This window comes from Lepus europaeus, chromosome 4 (genome assembly GCF_033115175.1).
Source record: "Lepus europaeus isolate LE1 chromosome 4, mLepTim1.pri, whole genome shotgun sequence".
NCBI classification, from domain to species: Eukaryota; Metazoa; Chordata; class Mammalia; order Lagomorpha; family Leporidae; genus Lepus; species Lepus europaeus.
In genome coordinates this window covers 162,421,766-162,442,088 of record NC_084830.1, presented here as the reverse complement: position 1 = coordinate 162,442,088, position 20,323 = coordinate 162,421,766, and the positions used below count along the sequence as shown (strand labels likewise).

Here is a 20,323-nt window from a genome sequence, read left to right as displayed (position 1 = left end):
CCCTCTCCCCCAGGCCCTTCCAGGGGAGCAACCTGGGGCAGCGCCTAGTAGAATATCAAGAAATTGGATCCCAATGAGAACTCCACTTACCTAATGAGGGCGATCCGCTTTCACACTAACGTCTGGGTCTAATTATCTTCATTGCCATCACACACACAAAAATGGCACTGCAGACCCGCAATTTACCACGCAAACAAATGGCTGGCCAATCGATGGTTCTGGGGGAGACGGGGATTCCAGTGCACAAAGAAATGCGAACGTGGGGACCCCCGCCGCTGTGTGTCATGGCGCCCGACCTCAGAGCGCACCACTCGGTGTTTTCGGGGGATGCAGACAGAAAGCACCATGCTGGCCCTGTCCAGCAAACCCGCGGCCTGCCCGCTGCGCTGCCGCTCAGTCATCCCCGAGCCGGGCAGGGGGGCGCTCGCGTGGCGCACCGGTGACCCGCCTTTGCTGTGTGTCCGCTGCAGGTGAGGAGGAGGACGAGCCCACGAGGAGCTGGCGGCCCGCGGCCCGAGCAGCCCCAGACCCGCGAGCGAGCCGCCTGCCCACGGCCGGAGCAGCCCGCGGACCCAGCCCCTGCGGCCGCCGGGGACCCTGAGCGCCGACACCGGGAGCTGGCGGCGGGGGGCGCCAGCCCCTCATGTTCCGCAGAAGGCGCGCATGTGAGCGGGCGGTGGCGGGGAAAGCCCTCCGCCCCCGCCGGGGGGACCCGGGAAGCCCGCGCCGGCCCCGCCCGCGGACGCCGGGGATCCCCTCCCCCGGCCCCGCCCGGGCGCGCACGCTTAACCCTTCCCTCGCCTAGGCTCGCCGGGCCAGAGCGCAGCGCGGCCGCTGCCGCCCGCCCGCCCGCGGATCCCAGAGGCTGCGCCCGCAGCGGCCGAGCCTAGACGCCACCACGCGGACCCAGCCGCTGTCCCCTCTCGGAGGGGGCGTGCGTGGGGCGAGGGGGTGGCTGCATCGCCGCTCAGGGGCGTAAGGAAGCGGGAGCGGGCCGGGCTCCGCACGGGCTGCGCCGCGCGTGCCCATGGCCGGGGTGGCCCGACGCGCTGCAGTGCAGGGCGCAGGTGACCAGGGCAGCGCGCCCGGCCCCGGGCAGGGGGCGGCGGCCAGGGCGCGCCTCCCGTCTCGGTCGCCCCCGCAGCACGGCCTCAGCGCACGGGGGCTCCCGGCGCCCGACAGGGCCCGGGGCGCTCCGGAGCAGCAGGTGGGTCCCGGCGAGCGGGCGGCCTGGTACGGGCCTGGCGTGCGCCCCGGGGCTTCCCCCGTTAGACCCCCTCCCCGGCCCCCCGCTGCCCGCCGCCGCCAGCTCGGTCTTGGTCCCCGCAGGTGATGTCATGCCCATTGTTTTGGTGCGCCCAGCCAATCGGACTCGCCGCCTGGATTCTACCGGAGCCGGCATGGGCCCTTCCTCGCACCAGCGGCAGGAGTCCCCGCTCCCGACCATAACGCATTGCGCAGGGTGCACCACCGCCTGGTCTCCCTGCAGCTTTAACAGCCCTGACATGGAAACCCCATTGCAGTTCCAGCGCGGCTTCTTCCCGGAGCAGCAGCCGCCGCCGCCGCGCTCCGCGCACCTGCACTGCCAGCAGCCGCTGCCGAGCCAGGACAAGCCGTGCGCGCCCTTCGCGCCGCTCCCGCACCCGCACCACCACCCGCACCTGGCGCACCCGCCGCCCGGCAGCGGCGGCAGCAGCCCATGCCTCCGGCGCAACAGCTGCGCCTCCTCCGGGCCCGCGGCGGCGGCGGCGGCGGCGGCGGCGGCGGGGGCGGGGGATAACCTGTCCCTGCTGCTCCGCGGCTCCTCGCCCGGCGGCGCCCTGCGGACCCGCACCTCCTCGCCGCTGTCGGGCTCGTCGTGCTGCTGCTGCTGCTCGTCGCGCCGGGGCAGCCAGCTCAACGTGAGCGAGCTGACGCCGTCCAGCCATGCCAGTGCGCGCCGGCAGCAGCCCGCGCCGCAGCCCGCGCCCGCCGCGCAGTCCCCTCTGTGCCTCCGCCTGCAGCTCGCCGCCAGCCCCACGGGCAGCCTGGGCAGCCTGGGCTCCGGGCCGCCGCTCGCGCACCACCACCACCACCACCACCACCAGCACCCCGCGCCCCACCAGCACCCCGCGCCCCAGGCGCGCCGCGAGAGCAACCCCTTCACCGAAATAGCCATGAGCAGCTGCAGGTACAACGGGGGCGTCATGCGGCCGCTTAGCAACTTGAGCGCGTCCCGCCGGAACCTGCACGAGATGGACTCGGAGGCGCAGCCCCTGCAGCCCCCCGCTCCCGGCGCCGGCGGCGCGTCCTCCCCGTGCGCCGCGGCCGCCGCCTCGTCGCCGGCGCCCGAGATCGTGGTGTCCAAGCCCGAGCACAACAACTCCAACAACCTGGCGCTGTACGGGGCGGGCGGCGGCGGCCCCAAGCCCAGCAAGAAGAAGAACCAGAACATCGGCTACAAGCTGGGCCATCGGCGCGCCCTGTTCGAGAAGCGCAAGCGGCTCAGCGACTACGCGCTCATCTTCGGCATGTTCGGCATTGTGGTCATGGTCATCGAGACCGAGCTGTCCTGGGGCGCCTATGACAAGGTACACGCGGGCCGCTGCGGGGACCCCGGCGGGAGCGCTGGGAACGCCCAGGGGCGCTGCTGGGCAGCTCGGCGAGGACGCCAAAGTTCCCCGAGCGGTGCGCTGGGAGTCGGTGGGGACCGCAGGCTACGGTCGTCTCGGATGCCGGGTGGGGGTGGGGGTGGCGCCGCTGACCAGGAGCCCCGCTGGACTCCGAGGAACTTCCTCGCGGGGTTCACTGGCCGGGCGCGGACCCGGCCGCCCAGCCTCGCGCGCCCCTCGCTTCGCTCCGCGGACAAGGGGTCCCCCGCTCCATTCCCCGCACGTACACACACCCGCTTGCCCTGCTGTGAGCGCGGGTCCACCTGCGGGGACCCCCCTACCCCCAGGGGCCCGGAGGATGGGTTCTTAAAAGCGCTTGTGTCTGACTGTGTTGCAGGCGTCGCTGTACTCCTTAGCTCTGAAATGCCTTATCAGCCTCTCCACCGTCATCCTGCTCGGTCTGATCGTCGTGTACCACGCCAGGGAAATCCAGGTAACAGGCTCTGCCAGCGCGCGCAGCCTGCAGGAGCGCAGGGCGGCCCGGCTTCCTCCCCGGGCACTCGGGCACTCGTGTCCTTGCCCAAGGCTGCAGGACACGCGGGGCTGTGTTCCTGGGTGAGCACCTGACCGGCCCTTCCAAGAAGTGGAAAACAACACGAGGCAGTGCCGCCTGGACACACGCAATAGTTTCTGAAATGTGTTACACCCCAGAGGCTTTTAGCCCTGGCTGCCTTAGGTGGATCCACCCCTCCACCTTAGGGGCAAGGGTTGTGTGTCCCTGCTTGACAAACCTGACCATGGCCGGTGACCGTCACGGGAGGTGTTGTCCCTCCACATTCTGGTATAACTTTGCTTAGGGAAGAGGTAGCTAATAATTTCTATAAATAAGGTATGACCCTTTCATACACCTAGACCCCGATGTTCTCTTAGGAAAAAAAAACCTGTCCTAAGTGAAGAATACAGGTTCCTTATGCGTTGCCTCGTAGTTTGATTCTCGGCTACAACCATTACACGTTTTTTCCCCAGGTGTCATCTGAGAGTTGCAGCCCCAGCCCCCATGAGCTGTGTTCCCAGGGGATGCTTGTTTAGGTTAAATGCGGCCGGGAGCTCTGTTCTTGGGTTTGGCGGTGAATCCCAGCGTCAGAATACTGGCCACAGAATTGACAGGTCATTTTGTTACTTGTTTGCCGCACTGTAGCCCACGGGCAAAGGAATAGGTTCTTAAATTAATAACTAGTTCTCAAAAATTAGATTGGGATTTTCCAGCTTAGGATTTGCAATGATGGATCTTTCTTGCTTGCTTTCTTGCTCTCTCTCTCTCTCTCTCTCTCTCTCTCTCTCTTTCTCTTTTTAGGCTATGCTTGGCTTTAAAATGGTGTGGATGGCTCACCACTTAAGTAATTGAGTATTCATTTAAGTTACACTACTTTAAGGTAGCGATTAGGAAATACATACTATGTAGGGAAGAAGCTAGCATTAAGGATTCCTCAAAGAAAACAGAGGCATGGATGACCCCAAGTGAGGAGGGGGACATTCCATCACCTTGCTCTTGTGTTGGCACAAGGTTTGCAAAGTGTGTTTTCCAGGGGCTGAGGTAAGGGGATGAGGATTAGGGAGATATAAAGGAATAAAGCCGCAGCTGCAAAACAAGGCACACGTTATTTAGATCTTTTGAAAATTAGGATTGTTTAAGCAGACCCATTTTTAGTTCAGTGCTGGTGATCTGGGGCTCTGGAGCCCATTTCCAGGGTTATGAAGTGGGACTTTGACAGGACAAACACGGCTGCCAGTACCGAGAGCCAAGCAGGAAGGAAGAGGTTGGGGGTCCGGGGCCGTGGGCTCAGTCCGCAGGTGAGGATGCTGGAGCCAGAGAGGTGAGCGCCAGTCAGGGGCAAAGCCAGCTCTAAGCCTGCGCCCCAGGCTGCCCCCACTGCGCGCTGCTCTGCTGCTGTCTGGCAGAGCCCAAAACACAGACATGGCTCTGTCTGTGGTGTCCCTGTAGATCTGCAAGTCTGGTTTGTGACCTGTGTGTTCTGATGTGTTCTTACGTGTTTGGCCAAATCAAGTCACTGAAGACGCGTCCTGCTGTTAGAGTGGTCTTGTGCGTTAAGCGTCAGCTTTCCTAGTGTTGCCCTCGAGGAAGCCGGTGTTCCCGGAGGAGGATGTTGGCGTGGCTCTCAAGAGCAAGGTGTCTTGAAAACACTGACTTCTGAAAGAGTACTGAGAGAACTTGGCAGGTTGTACATGGGATCTGCAGAGGGGCTGCGGGTGCCTTTCTCCTTCTAGAGAAATCGACCCTGTGTGAGAACCTGAAACCAATTAGGACCCGGGAAACCTCATTTTCCCAGGGACTGCATGGTGGGCAGCGTTCTGTCCCTTGGTTCTTCCCGGAGACTGGGGTGGGGGGAGGTCTGCAGATGCGTGGGTGTGTATGAGGGTCTCTGCAGAAGAGTGAGAAGAGAGTGGACCGTTGGGGAATAAGTGCAGGGGCCTCCTTGCCTGTTGACCGGTGCAAACACTGCAAAATCTTGGGTTTTGTAAAAATTCAGTCCGTTTTCCACGGTTTTTGGTTTCTGTTGAACCCACCACAGTTACGGGTAATTCCAAGATGGAGTCTCAGGTCTCTCTGGTTCTCCTGGGCACAGCTTTTACTCTCAGGGTCTCATGCAGTGGGATTTCTCCCTCAAGCTGAAGCCCAGCATTCTTATCCCAGCTGCTCCTCCAAGCAGGAAAGTGAAATGGAAAGGGGGCTGTGAAGACCCTGAGCCGGGAGCCCCGACCCGAACCAGGAGACAGCAGGGAGGCTGCAGCCTGTCCCTCTCTCGGGGAGTCCTCGGAGCGGGCCTGGCATGCGCTGAGTCGTGCCCCCCTTGGATGTCACCCCAACGTCACTCTCAGAGGTGCTGTTCTTCCTTGAAAAGTTTTAGGCTCCCGGGCGTGTTTTAGTTTAAAGCGTCCCAAGTATAGTGGCTGCCCTTGGCTCGGGGAGCTCGGGCAGGGTTACGGCTGGCACGCAGAGCCTGTCCTTGGGGCAGCACGTCCCCTAAAGCCACAGCCTCTAAGCTCTTTCTTAGCATGTGAGTGTGGTGCTCGGCTCGTGCCAGCTTCTAGCGGTTTCTGGTGCGTCATGTGGTTGCCCCTGCTCTCAGGAAATGTCAGGTGTTCTGCTGGCTCCCTGGCCCTCTGTCCTCTCTCGGGTGCTGTTATCTAAGCTTGGGGAGGTGCTGGCGTTTTCGTGGGGGGCTCGGAAGGGGAGTCAGGGTGACCTTTCATAAAATGTCTGTACCCGGTTCAGGTGAGTCACCGGGGGCCGTGGTGAGCACAGTTGAGGAAATTTCAGCTTTGGTGTCATTTTTCAGTACCAGAGACAGCTCAGTGCACAGGGCCGTATCGTGTGCTCATTTCACTAATTACTTTTGCTCTTCACAACCGAAGGTGTAATCACTTTTTCTGTTAGAACGCTTACATAAAATTAGATTTCATGGTAGCGGGTTTCAGGAAGTAGATACCACATCTTTTCAGACATGTGACCGTGCTTTCCAGAGTCATCGGTAAAGCCACCAGGCAGATAGGTGAATGGACACATTCAATCCACAAGCTTTAATACATACGTAGGGGTTGTGACCGTCGACAGTGAAGACGCCATCAGAATAGTTCGTATTCAACGTGGAAAGGTTGCTTGATAACAAGTGAGTCCCTTCTCCTCGACCAGTTTCAAGGTGATGGACTCACTGTCAGTAGAACCAAGGTAGAATTGCCAGATTTCCTTTTTTTGTTCTCATACCCGCAGTGGTGTGGGAGGTAGTTTTCTGATGGAATAAATACCAGAGTTCAAGATCTTCAACATCAAAAACCTCTTTTTCTCGAGGGGGTTTTAGTGGAAAGAGTTGCTGGGTATTCTAAGGTTGACAGGCACAGGTGCTAAGCTGGCAGAGGAGCCCTTGGGGCAGCCACCCTCTGTGCTTCTCCCGGGACTTGGGAGAATGGCAGGTGCCGTACTTTGAATTGGGAAACATTTTAGCTTCTCTGTGTTCTGTGGCTAAGAACATGGTCACAGAGTAACCAGCTCTGGGGAGAACGTTGATTTTTCTTCGGTAACTTTTACAGTGGGATAAGTGCTCCTGCCTTCTCCAGTTAGCTTTCCAGAGATGGACTCTACAGAGCTATGGCTGGAGAGGCTCCTGGTTGGAGAGGAGTGGTTCCCCAACCCCCTGGCTTCCTACAGAGAAAGAGTGGGTACTTCCAGACCCCGCAGAAAATACCGTCTATAGTTGTTACTCTTGCCAGTGAAACAACAAATACAGTAAAAGTCAGTCTGACAGCCCCGAAAAGTTTCTTGCCTGCCTCTCAGATGTCGCCACTCTGACCTTTTTTACGTATCCTTCCAGAAGCTCGAGAGTGATTATTTAGATATGTTTATATACGCAGTTACTCTGCTTTTATTCCTTATTAGATCTTGGAGGCCTGCACTCCTGGGGCAGGGAGACCTGTCACATTCTTTGTCAGCAGGTGCACTTCCTCCTGTCTAGGGATGTTCTGTGGGTTCCCATGCCAGCCCTGTGCTGCGAGCTGCCTGGCAGCTGGGAGCTCTTTCGGTTTTGCTGTTGCAAATGATGCTAAGATGTTCCTGTTGGTTTTGCTTATCGATAATGCTGTGTGTTAACTCCAATCCACCCATCAGGGGATGTACGGAGGGCAAACTCGCATCAGTGAGGTTGCCGAGGCCGAGAGGGGTTGTGTGTACGGGGAAGGGTGCCGCTCACCGGCCCTTCAGAAATGCTGCAGAGTTTCTATTCCTGCTCCCCTACGTGTTGTTTCTCCATAGTGTGTGGCTATCACAGAAAAGGAACTTTTATCATCTCTGGCTTTCTAAAGTCCGAGGTGTTTATTTGGAGAAGAGCTGCGTGAGGACAGAGCTTAGGGCCGCGCAGGTTCCCTGCCTGGATTCTGCGGTGATCCGATCTGATCTGCTGGCACCTGTTTGCCACATCTTTACGGTCTGAGTTTGCAGAATCCAGAGGAGGTCAATGAAGCTGAAGGAAGCTGAAAACTTGGACTGGAGTTGAGGTCTCTGAGGGCGACTGTGAGAACCCTGCAGGCAGTGAGGCGGGAGTGGGCCTGGGGCGCCCCACGTGGCGCTGCTTGGAGGGCGACCTTGGCCTCTGGCTGGGGATGTGAAGTCTCTGTGCACGGCCTCCCTGCTCTGGCCGTGCATTATTGATGGGTGCAGCGCTAAATAAGTGATGGCGCCACGGGTACCGAGCAGACCAGCGGCTAGGGGAGCCCGGGGGCTCCCACGCATGGTTTCCTGCAGCCCCCTGCCCAGCTCTGGGCCATGTTTTGTGCACCTGCTTGATGGGCGCCATGAGCTTGTATCTTCCCCAGCCTCATCTGGTGACGTGGTCAGAGCCTGCCCTGGTGTAGCGGAGGGAACGCGATTGTGTTGGATTTTTTTGAGGGGGTTTCTGCTCCTTAGGAACTCATACGGCATTGGAGAGCGTATTTCAAGCTAAAGTTTCCTCAGAATTCTGTTTATGAAACTGGAGACGGTGTGGAGGGGACCCACCCAGCACGGCACCACCCTGTGCATCACCCTGGGTGCACAGTGTCTGCTGGAACTGCCTCCCGAGACTGACCACTCCTGTGTGTGGCCAGCGCTCTGTTCCACTGCTCACCAGCTCTTACATGTAGGAAGAATTTCCTTGTGCTGAGATGGAGTCTGGCTTGTCAGCCTTTTGAGCTCTGCCAATACAGTAGGGATGAAGACAGCCAAGGTCTTCGCCCCTAGGAGCCCGCATTCCGAGGGGTTAAGGAAAGGGGAAAGGAAACAGTTCTTGGACGCGCAGTGCTGCGAAGAGGGACACCCAGGGCCGAGACGGGAAGCTGGGGGCGGAGGTTTATGCACCAGGCGGGAGGTCACAAGGACTCGAGGAGGTGACAGCTCTGGGGGGAGGTTTCGGCAGCTGTGACATGGGTGGACAGTGCATGCTCAGGTAGAGGCAAGGTGGGCTTGCTGGGGTGGCAGGCCAGGGCTGGGCACGAGGCGTGCGTGCAGTGTGGTGCTGGGAGGGGAAGGAGTTGGGAGTGTGTCTCCCACTGCTGTTGAGTGCAGGTGAGGACCCGGGCGCCGAGGACAGGTCTGCCCGGAAATGGACACTGGGGTTCTCGGCACAGAAGCTGTGTTTAGGCCCGCGGGAATGGATGACATCACCGAGAGGGAGCAGAAAGAGTCGCTCATCCCGCAGCTCCAGAGAGGGAGTCAAGGAGACGAGCAGCCCCCGGGGCAGCCTCAGCCCGGGGTCCGACGGCCGGCACAGTGCCTGGGGCTGAGGTGGCTGCCGCCGGCCAATGGCAGATCTGTCAAGTTGGAGGTCCCCTCTGATCTGGGGGAGCTCCTGGTGGGGCGTGGCAGAGGCAGAGCTGTGTTGTCGTTTCCCGTGTCGTAGGATGAATAGAGTCCCCCCTCACAGGATCACACGGCAACCGTTCCAGCGTGGGTCCAGTCCGCCTCGAAGCTCTCCTGCTTAGATAGTGCGGAGTCCCTGGGCGTCCGTGCCCCGTCCTCCTCCTGGGTCTCCTTCGTGTGGTGGAACTCTGAGGGAAGAAGTGAGGCATGCCTCGTGCTGGGCAGAGTCGGGACCTCCCAGCGGGCCTGCCGCCTCCTTCCACGGAAGCATGGCTTTCCCCTGGCGGCCTCGCGGGAGCTGTCGCCAAGTGACACTCGGGAAACTGAGTGTTTACTTCTCCATCTACCAACCCCGCTCGGTAGCATCTTGGTGTCGGCCAGCCGTCACCATTGCTTGGATCATCGCTCTGAGGTTCCTTTGGCAAATCTTGGAAGGTTTAGGAAGCTCTGTGCGTGGACTGTCTCTGGGATGGGCAGATCTGTGCTGGGTTCTGCTTCTGAAACGCCGTCCGTGTTAGTGGTGGGCGCCCCGTGAGTGTACCCGTCCTGGGCAGTTGAACTGTTGCTTAGCTTCATGGTGGCTGGGAGCTTGATCCATGTGCCTAAGGAGCCCACAACCACAACACCGGTGCGCGAGGTGTTAGCCATCTGCCCGTCCACACTGTTCAGTTTGGCCTCTGAAGTGACTTTACCTCCACAAACCGCAGCTGCCCCAACCCGTGTTTCCCTGGTTTCGCAGGGATGGGGGCAGTCAGGCCTATGGGGGCTGTATAAAGCCTGGAAAGTCATGCCTGGCCCTGTCACACAACCGTAAGCGGGACTTGGAATCCAATGACTCTATTGCAGGCTAATGTATGAGCTGATAACTTTGCATGGGCCTGCAAATGAGGTTATAAATATCCAAGTGGCCCTTGGGAGAAAAAAAGTACCCCACACCGCCCCGACAGCCAGGTGGACAGCCTGGTGCCCTCTGCAATCCACGCCTTCTCCATGGGCAGCGGTGTCATCTCCCAGTCCATTCACGGCCCCAGGACATGGCACCAATCTGACCACTTTAAGGAGTTCTCTCGGGCTTCCTGGTCAAATGTGGTTTCTCTGAAGATTTTTGTTTTTTCCCTGTCTGGATTATACGGTTAATAGCTATTCATGTTGGAAACATGGGAAAGCATGCAAAGGGCTAGGAATCGTCTAATTTTGCCTGAAGAAGCTTATGATTCATGTGATGCTAATGTTATTCATAGCGTTCTTACGTGTAATAGACATGGTGCTTGCTGTGTAACTATATAAGGAAATTTTATATTCTGCCCGGGTAAACTCCTGTTGCTTTTCCAATAATTTTAAATATTCTTTTCTTTTATTTGAAAGACAGAGTTACAGAGGGAGGTAGAGACAGAAACAGAGAGAGAGATCTTCCATCTTCCCCAAATGGCCGCAACAGCCAGAGCTAAGCTGGTCCAAAGCCAGGAGCCAGGAACTTCTTCCAGGTCTCCCACGTGGGTGCAGGGGCCAAGGACTTGGGCCATCTTCCACTGCTTTCCCAGGCCGTAGCAGAGAGCTGGATTGGAAGTGGAGCAGCCAGGACTCAAACTGGCACCCATATGGGATGCCGGCACTGCAGCTTAGGGCTTTAACCTGCTGTGCCACAGCACTGGCCCCCAATGAATATTTTTTTTTTTTCTGATAGGCTGAGTTAGTGAGAGAGAGAGAAACAGAGAGAAAGGTCTTCCTTTTTCCCTTGGTTCATCCCTCAAGTGGCCACTACGGCCAGCGCGTTGCGGCCGGTGTGCTGCGCCGATCCGAAGCCAGGAGTCAGGTGCTTCCTCCCAGTCTCCCATGCGGGTGCAGGGACCCAAGCACTTGGGCCATCCTCCACTGCCTTCCCGGGCCACAGCAGAGAGCTGGACTGGAAGAGGAGCAACCAGGACCAGAATTCAGTGCCCCAACTGGGACTAGAACCTGGGGTGCCAGCGCCGCAGGCGAAGGATTAGCCTAGTGAGCCGCCGGCCCACCAATGAAATATTCTTAATATCTGAAAGTTTTTTCCGTCAAGTAAATATTACCAATTTAATTTTTTTCCTCGTCTTCAGACACTTTGGAATAATGTATTTAGAGTAACTTGTCTAATGAACACCATTGCTGGTGAACTTGAGCGGGAGTCACTGATGGTTTCCCAAGGATGAGCTCTGCTGAGGGAGAGTTCGTTGTGTTACAGCACATCTTGGTTTGTAAAGTTTGTATCACTCCTTCTGCTTTTAGAAGTCCTTCCTTAAACCAAGCCCATGCTGTGGTCTGTGGTGCTTGGTCCAGCGTGGCACCCGGGATCCCGGTGCTGAGTGCCGTTAGTCTGGGCATTGGCCTCTCTGTCGTCTCCTGCACCTGCTGTTTCTCCATTGTCTTGGGTTTCTCATTTGGGCTCACCAGGTTTGTAAAAGGGCATCCCTATTTAGTAACTGCAGGTTTTATAGGAACACGATGAGCACAGTTTTGGAAGAGACCTCTGTCTGCAGATTCTTGGTCCTCTTTTGTATCCTGGGAAGCTGTGCAAACCCTGACTTCTGGATTCTTCCCCGTAGACCATTCTCAGCAGAACATTCGAACTCCTCTGGACTGTGGACTGTTTTGCGACACAGGCTCGTGGCTGCTTGCGCTGCCCCTGGAGCCAGGCTGTCTGGGCTGAGTCCCAGCTCTGCCACTAATTAGCTGTGCGACCTTGGCCAGGTGGCCTTGTCTCTGAACTCGAGGTGCCTTGTCTGTGTTTGGGGAGCAGAGAGACTTCAGCTGGAGATGAGGATTACGTGAGTTACCACACGCAGAGCGCGGGGAGCTCGTGGAGGCTCTTGAGCTGCCGGCTGCTCACTGTGCTTTATTCCTTTGCCGTTTGCTGGTGTGGAAGGGAAGGAATTAGAACCCAGCCCCTCTGGCCTGGGGGATCACTAATTTTTTTTTTCCTTTTCTTAGCAAACTTAGGAATCAGAAAAGAAAGGTGGGTGTCTGAACGCTGCTCATTATCTGTTAGCGCTTAATCTAGAGTGTGTGCATGTGCGCAGCCTACGTATTTTTTAAATAAAACCTTTTGATCTCTGCAAAGGACAGCCTTCAAAACAAGCCGGCGGAGCAGCCCCGGAAGCAGCCCCGAGCCCACTGTGAGTGAGTTGTCTCGCAGGGCGAGGTGGTGGCCGTGGCCGACAGGCTTGCCATCCGTGATCCCAGAGTGAATGTTGAGATCCTCCTGATGATGTTACGGATGTTACGGCTGCACTTTTCACCAAAACGGCCATTTCCTCCCTAAACCACCTTAGGCGTTGAGGCTGGAAGCAGGGCCTTCTCAGAGCCACGCTAACTCCTGCAGGCGTCGCAGGTGACGGCAGCTCGCCCCACTAATTAGGGCCCTGGTGACTGAGCGGAGTTACAGGAGAAGCTCTGGAGTGAGCAGAGGGAGTAATCGGCGTGACGGAAAGTTCTGGTACTATAGCCCTGCTGGAGGGCGGGTGTGGGCCCTGTGGTTAGCTCTGCTGCTCTGCCATTCCCGGTAGCTCTCCGGGGCGGGTAAAGGAAGCGCCTCTTCTCCTCAAGTTCTGACTTTCCTGGCCTGGACTCCCTCCAGTGAGAGTTGGCGTGGTGTGCCGCCAGCCTGAGCGCAGGGCTGGCAGTGGTCGGCAAGAACCAGTCAAGACTTGCCTGCGTAAGCCTGACACCTGCCGTCTTGAGACGGTCTTGGTGGTCGGTTTGCTTTGTGTCTGGGAGCTTGCGTGTGCTCTCCTGCTTCTCTTAAAATGCTCGTGGGCCGAGCTGCGCTTGTGCCGGCCTCCAGCCTTGAGCCGCGAGCCTCTGCCCCGTGAGGTTCAGACCTTGCCTTGTGTACCGCAGGGCATGTCGGGACGCAGGCCAATGCAAGTCGTGTGGACAGGTGCTAGCGACCTGCACGCTACATCAGGGACGGGGTCTTCGCTTCTTGAATGTTCTGAGTGTTTTTGCCCAGGTTTGTGTTTATTGGCAATGGTCATCTGTTGATGGGAGTGCTTCCCAGTGATCTGACTATTGCAGTATGAGTTCTAGCCTCTATGGTTTGGTCACCGAGGTAGTCAGGAAGCCCCTTGCATTCCGGGGAAACGTGGGCAGCACTTGAGGTCGCTTTGGCACAGGCACGCTGAATTTGGGGGAGCAGCAGCAAGTACAGCAGTGTGCGCATTGTGGCTTTGGGGGACTCTCTTTCCTGGAATAGCATTGACTGCCATGAGGGCCAAAATCCACTCAGGGGCTGGTCCCCAAACTGTTTGTTAGAGAGAGGCCAAGAGAAATTATATCCTAGCGTTGGGTTTATTTCTAAGTCGGAGGTCACGGAGATATTAAAAGCAGTGAGGAGGCCGGAGCGATGGCTGTGGCGTTCATGCTGGCTGGCTGATGCTTTTCCAAAGGTGTATCTAGTCCTGTAGATGCCGTCAAGCAGAACCAGCGCTGGAGAACTTCATTTGTCTGGGATTAGCTGGAGGATTTCCAGACTAGAAGTGCGGATTTCTGGAAACCTGCTGTGGGTCATGTTCCATACAGGTCAATCATCCCAGCCTTGGGGCCAGTTCTCTGTCAGAGAGCAGGAATCTGTCCTTGGGGGTCACAGTAGCTGAAGATGCATCTATTCAGTTACTTGGGGCGGTGGTTGGGTCTCAAGCGCCTCCCTCCCACCAGCTGATATTGTTACAAATGTTACTGCTGTTGTTGAAAAGCATTGAAATTAGAATTTACTTCCTCCCCACTAGTATTTTAATCAGGAACCTCACTATTTGTTTTCCAATGTCAACATCAAAGAGGATATTTAATGAAAATGTGTTAGGACAGGCATTTAAAATTCAAGCAGTAGTGATAGAAGCAGAAACTGCCGATCATGCTTTTTGGGGCAAGGGGAAGCCCGTATCTGGGGATGAAAGCTAATTTTTCTGTTGCCTTGCTTGGGAAGCGTGGGCTGGTGTGGATTTGCTCATGTACGAAGCTCCTCCTCCTGACAGCTTCTGTCTCCCATCCACGTACGTGTCTGACACGCTTTGTCCTTCCAGACAATTCTGCCTGGTTTTCCACTGTTGAGTTTTGACCCTGGTCTGTGCTTCACCTGGGAGGAGCCCCTCTGGGGCTTTGTCATGCTGGGCAGAGATCCCATCAACAGTGTATCGCTCAGGAGCTTCTCCTTGCAGGGCTGTGTGACCAGCCCCCGGGGAAAAGGACTCTGCCCTTCAGAGACCACGGGCAGAGCTGCCGATGTCGGAGCGGCTGCCCTGGGCAGCAGGGGGTCTTCTCTGCAGTGCAGATTGTGGGAGCAGGGACAGACCCCTCACCAGGACCCCATAAGGATGTACTGCTGTGTGGGGACGATACTCAGCCAGTGGGGAGCAGGACTGGGGGGCAGCGGGGCGGGAGGGCAGGGCTGGGTCTCAGGTAGGGCGTGCTCCAACTGCGAGCTCACCATGAACTTGTCTCTTCATCCACACATCCACCTCTCCCAGTGCTGTGAAGGACCGGGACCTTCCCCTTGGGGTCCGAGCATCAATGAATTTCTCCCTCTTTCTTTCTTTCTCTCTTTCTCTCTTTCTCTCTCTCTCTCTCTCTTTCTCTCTTTCTCTCTCTTTCTCTCTTTCTCTCTCTCTCTTTCTTTCTTTTTTCTTTCTTCTTTTTTTTTGACAGGCAAAGTGGACAGTGAGAAAGAAAGAGACAGAGAGAAAGGTCTTCCTTTACCTTTGGTTCACCCTCCAATGGCAGCTGCGGCTGGTGCATCCCACTAATCCGAAGCCAGGAGCCAGGTGCTTCTCCTGGTCTTCCATGCGGGTGCAGGGACCAAGCACTTGGCCCATCCTCCTCTGCACTCCCAGGCCACAGCAGAGAGCTGGCCTGGAAAAGGGTCAACCTGGACTAGAACCCGGTGTGCCGGCGCCGCAAGGTGGAGGATTAGCCTATTGAGCCGCGGCACCGGCCCTTCCCTTTTCTTAAACACAGCAAGGGGTGACCTTGAGAAGGAGTTTCTGGAGTGACCCTCGGGGCTCCCTCCTCCCTCCATGGTGCTCTCCTGGGTGTTGCTGGGCGCACTCAGAAAACTTGCTCCTCCAGCCTCCCCAGCCTTGGCTCCTTTGGGAATACTCCCGGGCGCACACGCTGTGTTCTGAGACTCCCAGGCCCTGCGTCAGGATTTCCCCACCTGCTCCTCACCCCAGGGGACGCAGCCCAGCTGCCGGGTGCTCTCCAGTGCCCTGGGGCGCATCACACACAGGCATCGTCCTGGCCTCTTGCAGCCGTGGGGGCTGGTCCCTGTTATGGTTGGCATTGTGGGAAGGCAGCAGGATGCCGTCTCCTGGGCCTGTCGCTATCCACAGGGTTTGGGGACAGCACAGTTTAGACCCCAGAGGATGGTGTCAGAGGGGAGGCCTCCTGTGCTGCTGGGAAGCAGCCCAGGCTGCATGGAGAGCTCCGGCCCCAGGTCTCGGCTTCGCCCTGTGCTGCCGTGAAGACAGCGTTTTGACGCCTCAGCCCCGTCCCCTTCCTCTGTGAAATGGAACTGGCAGGCAGACCGAAGCCGTGCGGTTGTCTGCAGGTGCAGCCAGAGCAGGTCTGTGAAGGACCCAGGGCGAGGCCAGGCGAGGTGGGGACAGTGTTTGCTGTCGCTGCTCCTGGCTCAGTTTACCCAAGGGCAGTGGCAGACGTGTGTAGAGTAAGTTACCTGAGGGAAGCTCTCTGACAACCAGGTGCACAACAATGCTTTAATTGCCATGTGTTTCCTTAGTCTAGGGTAAATAAACTAAATAAACTCGTGTTTATTTCTGCTATAATGTCCTGTATTACTAAAGAAGCTTCTTTCAAAATTGCTTGTATTTCAGGATGACTTTAAGTGTTAAAGTTAGATATGAAATGAGCAGCAGTGTCCGCAGGTGTTGGTTGAAATTATAGCAGAGCCTTAGGTCTGTCTGTGACTGTATCAACGGAAACTTCTCCTGGGGCTTGGATGTAAAGTTCGGTGAAAACGTTGGTGGGTCTGTGCAGCTGCCGTGGTGCTGAGTCTGGGAGGCACGGGAGATTCTGGGGGGCCGTGAGAATCCAGGGGCACAGCGGGGTGCAGGTCAGCGTGAGGTGTGTCTGCTGCTGACACAAGGGACAGGACCCTCCTCCTGGGGACATCTGCCTTCCCCCCAAAATGATCCCGCATCTTCCACTGTGACTGTCCTCTCCTGCCCTGCTCCTTGGTCTGTTTCCCTATTTATTTATTTACTTTTTTTTCTTACTTGAGAGAGAGAGAGAGAGCGCTTCCATCCAAATACTCACCACAGCTGGGACCAGGCCAGGCTGAAGTCAGGGGCCTGGGGCTCAGTCTGGTCCTCCCACGTGGGCAACAGGGGCCCAAGCATCTGAGCCGTCACTGGCTGCCTCCCCGGGTGCGCATCACCGGGAGCTGGATCATGAGCGGAGCAGGACCTGGAACCGAGGCTCTCGCGTGTGGGAGTGGATGTCCCGGGTGGAGTCCACACCACAGTGCCCAAGCCCGCTGCAGCCTCTCTTCTTTCCCAGGCACGGTCCCTCCGTGAAGGCTCTCTGGGCAGGTTTACCAAGGCAGAGCCCTCGTGTCTGCAGTGGATCCTCCCCGGTGACGTCACACACACTGCCCTCTCTCCTGTGCCCCTAGTCCTGCAGCCCCGAGTGCCTGGGCCTCCCCGAGTGTTTCCTGTGCCGGCTTTTCCTTCTTAGGGGTGGTTTCACATCTTTTTGCCTCCCAGGCTGCAACACAAGCTGTCTCCTCACCGTCTGCCGTGTGGTACATTTGTGGAACCAGTCTGGGTGGGGCAGGGCAGGAGTCCATGCCCACCTGTCGCCTGTCTCTCTTTCCCGATGGTGCTGGCTGGGGCCTTGCTGGGTGCTGGGCTAGGGGCTCTCTGCCCATGGTGCAGAGTCCTTTGAACACGGACACGTAGGGTTGTGTTCTTGGATCTGGACAGTTGAACTTGCCGAGAATGGCAGGCTGCCCCATGCTTGCAGGTGGGCCGTGAGGTGGGCCGTGAGGAGGAAGTTCTCTCCTGGGTATGTTTCCTGTATTTTCATGTTGGTTCAGAAATCCACTTTGAGAATGAGTGCATGGTGGGCAGCCACTCAGGAGTCCCGGCACGTACTTGCTTGCTGTTTTCTGTGCTTTCTGGGGCTGCTAACCTGTGTTCTCCAGCTCTCCCGTATGTCTTAAATGGGACGTCCACACTCGGGAACACCCGAGGAAGCGGCGGCCTCTGACTCTTGCCATGACACAGTGCCAACAGACAGGTTTACTACATGCACTCCCTTTCTGTCTGTGGTTGATACTCCCCAACCTGAACCCAGGTCAGCAGGGTTCAGTGAGCAGGCCTGTGTGTGAGGACTGCTCCCTGGAGAAAGCAGTCGGCATGCTGCGTGCACATGTTGGTGTGTGCCTGTGTGGTTGAGTTAGGATCTCCAGGCTGTGTGTGCACATGTTGGTGTGTGTGTGTGACTGCGTTAGGATCTCCATGCTGTGTGTGCGCATGTTGGTGTGTGTGTGATTGTATTAGGATCTCCAGGCTGTGTGTGCGCATGGTGGTGTGTGTGTGACTGCATTAGGATCTCCATGCTGTGTGTGCACATGTTGGTGTGTGTGTGACTGCGTTAGGATCTCCATGCTGTGTGTGCACATGTTGGTGTGTGTGTGATTGCGTTAGGATCTCCGTGCTGTGTGTGCACATGTTGGTGTGTGTGTGACTGCATTAGGATCTCCGTGCTGTGTGTGCGCATGTTGGTGTGTGTGTGATTGCGTTAGGATCTCCGTGCTGTGTGTGCACATGTTGGTGTGTGTGCTCCATGCTGTGTGCGCACATGTTGGTGTCTGTGGTCTGTGTGCCTGCCTGATCACATCAGTGTCTCCTGGCTGTGTTATGTGTGTGTTGCTGTGTCCAGTCTGGGGAAGCTTGGGTTGCTCTGCTTGGGAGCACCTGACACTGATGCCTCTTTCTCCAGATGTTAGAGCGGAAGACTGATGCTACTGGGACGCAGTCACCGGGCAGGATTGGTCTTCCTCTGTGAAGCCAGCAGTTCTCATGTTCCGTGAGCGACATTTACACCCCTGGACAATCTGCCATGAGACGTGGGCAGGTGGCCTCTACTGCAGTGCCTGTCCATTCCTAGAAACTGATCCCAGGGTGAGCACCTGGTGGGGGGGGGTGTCTCCAAACCCATGCAATTGCACCTGCCATGGTCAGAATTTCTCTCTCGGCTGTGGGTGTTTGAGGTCATGTCCTGGCTTATAAAATTGTCCAAACCCATGCAATTGCACCTGCCATGGTCAGAATTTCTCTCTCGGCTGTGGGTGTTTGAGGTCATGTCCTGGCTTATAAAATTGTCCAGGGAAGTTTTCTGAAGATGTTTGAATCTCCTTGAGTCAGTAGATGAGGTTATGGAGTGAATGCGAGCCTTAGAAAGGAGCTTTCCAGCTTTCCCAGGTCTGCAGCTGCACTCGGCCGTCTGTGATCTTAGTGGAAGAGGTGTGTGCTTGGATTTTGTGCAGCGAGTTGAAGGGTTTGTGTCCCCTGTGCTTGAGTTCGCCTTTGCTGCCTCCCGTGGGCTCCCCAAGTGTGGATGGTGTGTTCTTACCCTCCTCTCATTCCTGCAGTTTTCTGTGGTTCTCAGAAAGGTGGTGAAGACGGGAAAGCGATCCCGCTCAAGACCTATGCTGCAAGGCTGCCTGCCTGAGGGTGCACACGGTCTTAGGAGGAAGTGCGTAGCACTGGCTGTGCCCCCTTAGTGCTTGGGAGTGGACACAGCTCTGCACAGAAGACCACCGACAGGACTCAAGAGGGAACTTGCTGTGCAGTATAAATTAGAAGTTAAGATAGCTTAGCTGCAGGCTGCCTGGCTGTTCTTTGAGAGGAGAAAATAATTTTATGTATGCAAATAACCTGCAGGTATGGGGCAGCCCCTGGGAGCAAGCCCTATGCTCGGGGTCTTGTGCACATGTGGTCTCCTCTCGTCTGCGTGTGCTTCTTCCTCAGCCTGTGAGCCGCAAGGCCATGTCACGTCCCCGTCTGTGACATCATAGATCCTTTGCTGTCAGGGGTGATGTCATCTGGGGTGGACCAGAGAAGTGGCACCCCATGTTAGGAAATGAAGCACCCGCTCTTGGAGAACTCGGGGTGTGCAAACATTGGGCTTACTTTACGGCGCGTGAGAGAAGCGGTTCCCTTGGGTTTCTCGTTGCGTTTCCTCCCATTCAGTGCAGCATTTCCAGGGGACTGGGGCAGAACCATCTTCTCCATAATTAATTGTTCCATAAAATACGTTCCCTTTAGGCTTCTGCATCTGGGACCACAGTGATGGGATGCGAGCCAGCGCTCAGTCCTCCACGAGAGTGGAGTCGGGGTGGGACAAGAGCTGGTGACTGTGCTGAGGCCGCGGTGCCAGGAGTCTGGGCTGGAGCTGGGCACTCCTGGGATGCCTGTCGCAACCGCAGGTCAGGTCTGACCGCATCGTTGATGTACGTCTCTGGTGCGGCTGTGCAGCTGCCAGGGCAAGTGTCACAGAGCAGGGATGGAGCTCTCGCAATCCCTGTGTCAATCCTAGGTGTGGAGTGTGTGTTGCACGGGGCTGCACTGACCCCGCCTGTCTGGAGCATAGTGTTGAGGGGGACTCTTATTTTTTAAAACAAAATGTATTTTATTTATCTGGAAGGCAGAGCTAAAGGGAGAGAAACAGAAGTCTTCCATCCACTGGTTCACTCCCCCAAGTGGCTGCAATGGCCAGGGCTGGGCCAGGCCAAAGCCAGGAGCTTGGAACTCCATCTGGGTCTCCCACACGGATACAGGGACCCAAGGACTTGGGCCATCTTCTGCTGCTTTCCTGGGAACATTAGATGGGAAGTGGAGCACCTGGACTGAAACTGGCACCCGTATGGGATGCCAGCATTGCAGGCGGTGGCTTAACCTGTGCTACGGTGGCAGCTCCAAGAATTTTTTTTTTTTAAACCAATTACAGTGTCTGCCTTGTGGTTTGTTCCTAGGCTTCCGGCTCTTGCATCACAGGTTTCTGGGATGAGTCCCCATTGCCAAGACTGAGCGTCATTCAGGTGACTTTGTTCTCTTGACAACTTCCTTGCTGGTTTCAGCCATGGCACAGCAGTGGGGGGTGGGGGGGAGACCTCAGCAGCCGGACTCCCTGGCCTTTCAGGCCCGTTGGTCCTAGAGGCTCTCATGTTGTGTGCCTGTGTCTCTTTGATCAGAGAAGATGTCACAGCCAAATGCCTTCCGTCTGTGGAAGCACCTGCCCTTCAGAAGTTTGTGTGTGTCCTTCTAGCTGAGCCATTAGC

At 56.9% G+C, this 20,323-nt stretch overlaps 1 protein-coding gene across 4 annotated transcripts in view; it reads left to right on the top strand.

Moving 5' to 3' along the window:
- Window positions 1-1,170: 1,170 nt before the first annotated feature.
- KCNN2 (potassium calcium-activated channel subfamily N member 2) overlaps window positions 1,171-20,323 on the top strand; it is a 105,783-nt gene continuing 86,630 nt past the window's right edge. Inside the window, exons 1-3 of one of the 4 annotated variants that reach the window (XM_062189302.1) lie at window positions 1,171-1,207; window positions 1,330-2,570; window positions 2,989-3,084. In XM_062189302.1, the coding sequence (XP_062045286.1) occupies window positions 1,338-2,570; window positions 2,989-3,084 (1,329 nt within the window). In that variant the 5' untranslated portion in view covers window positions 1,171-1,207; window positions 1,330-1,337. Of the gene's footprint in view, window positions 2,571-2,988; window positions 3,085-11,716; window positions 11,793-12,057; window positions 12,141-20,323 lie in introns of those variants that run through there. The other 3 variants (XM_062189303.1, XM_062189304.1, XM_062189305.1) reach the window with 3 other exon arrangements.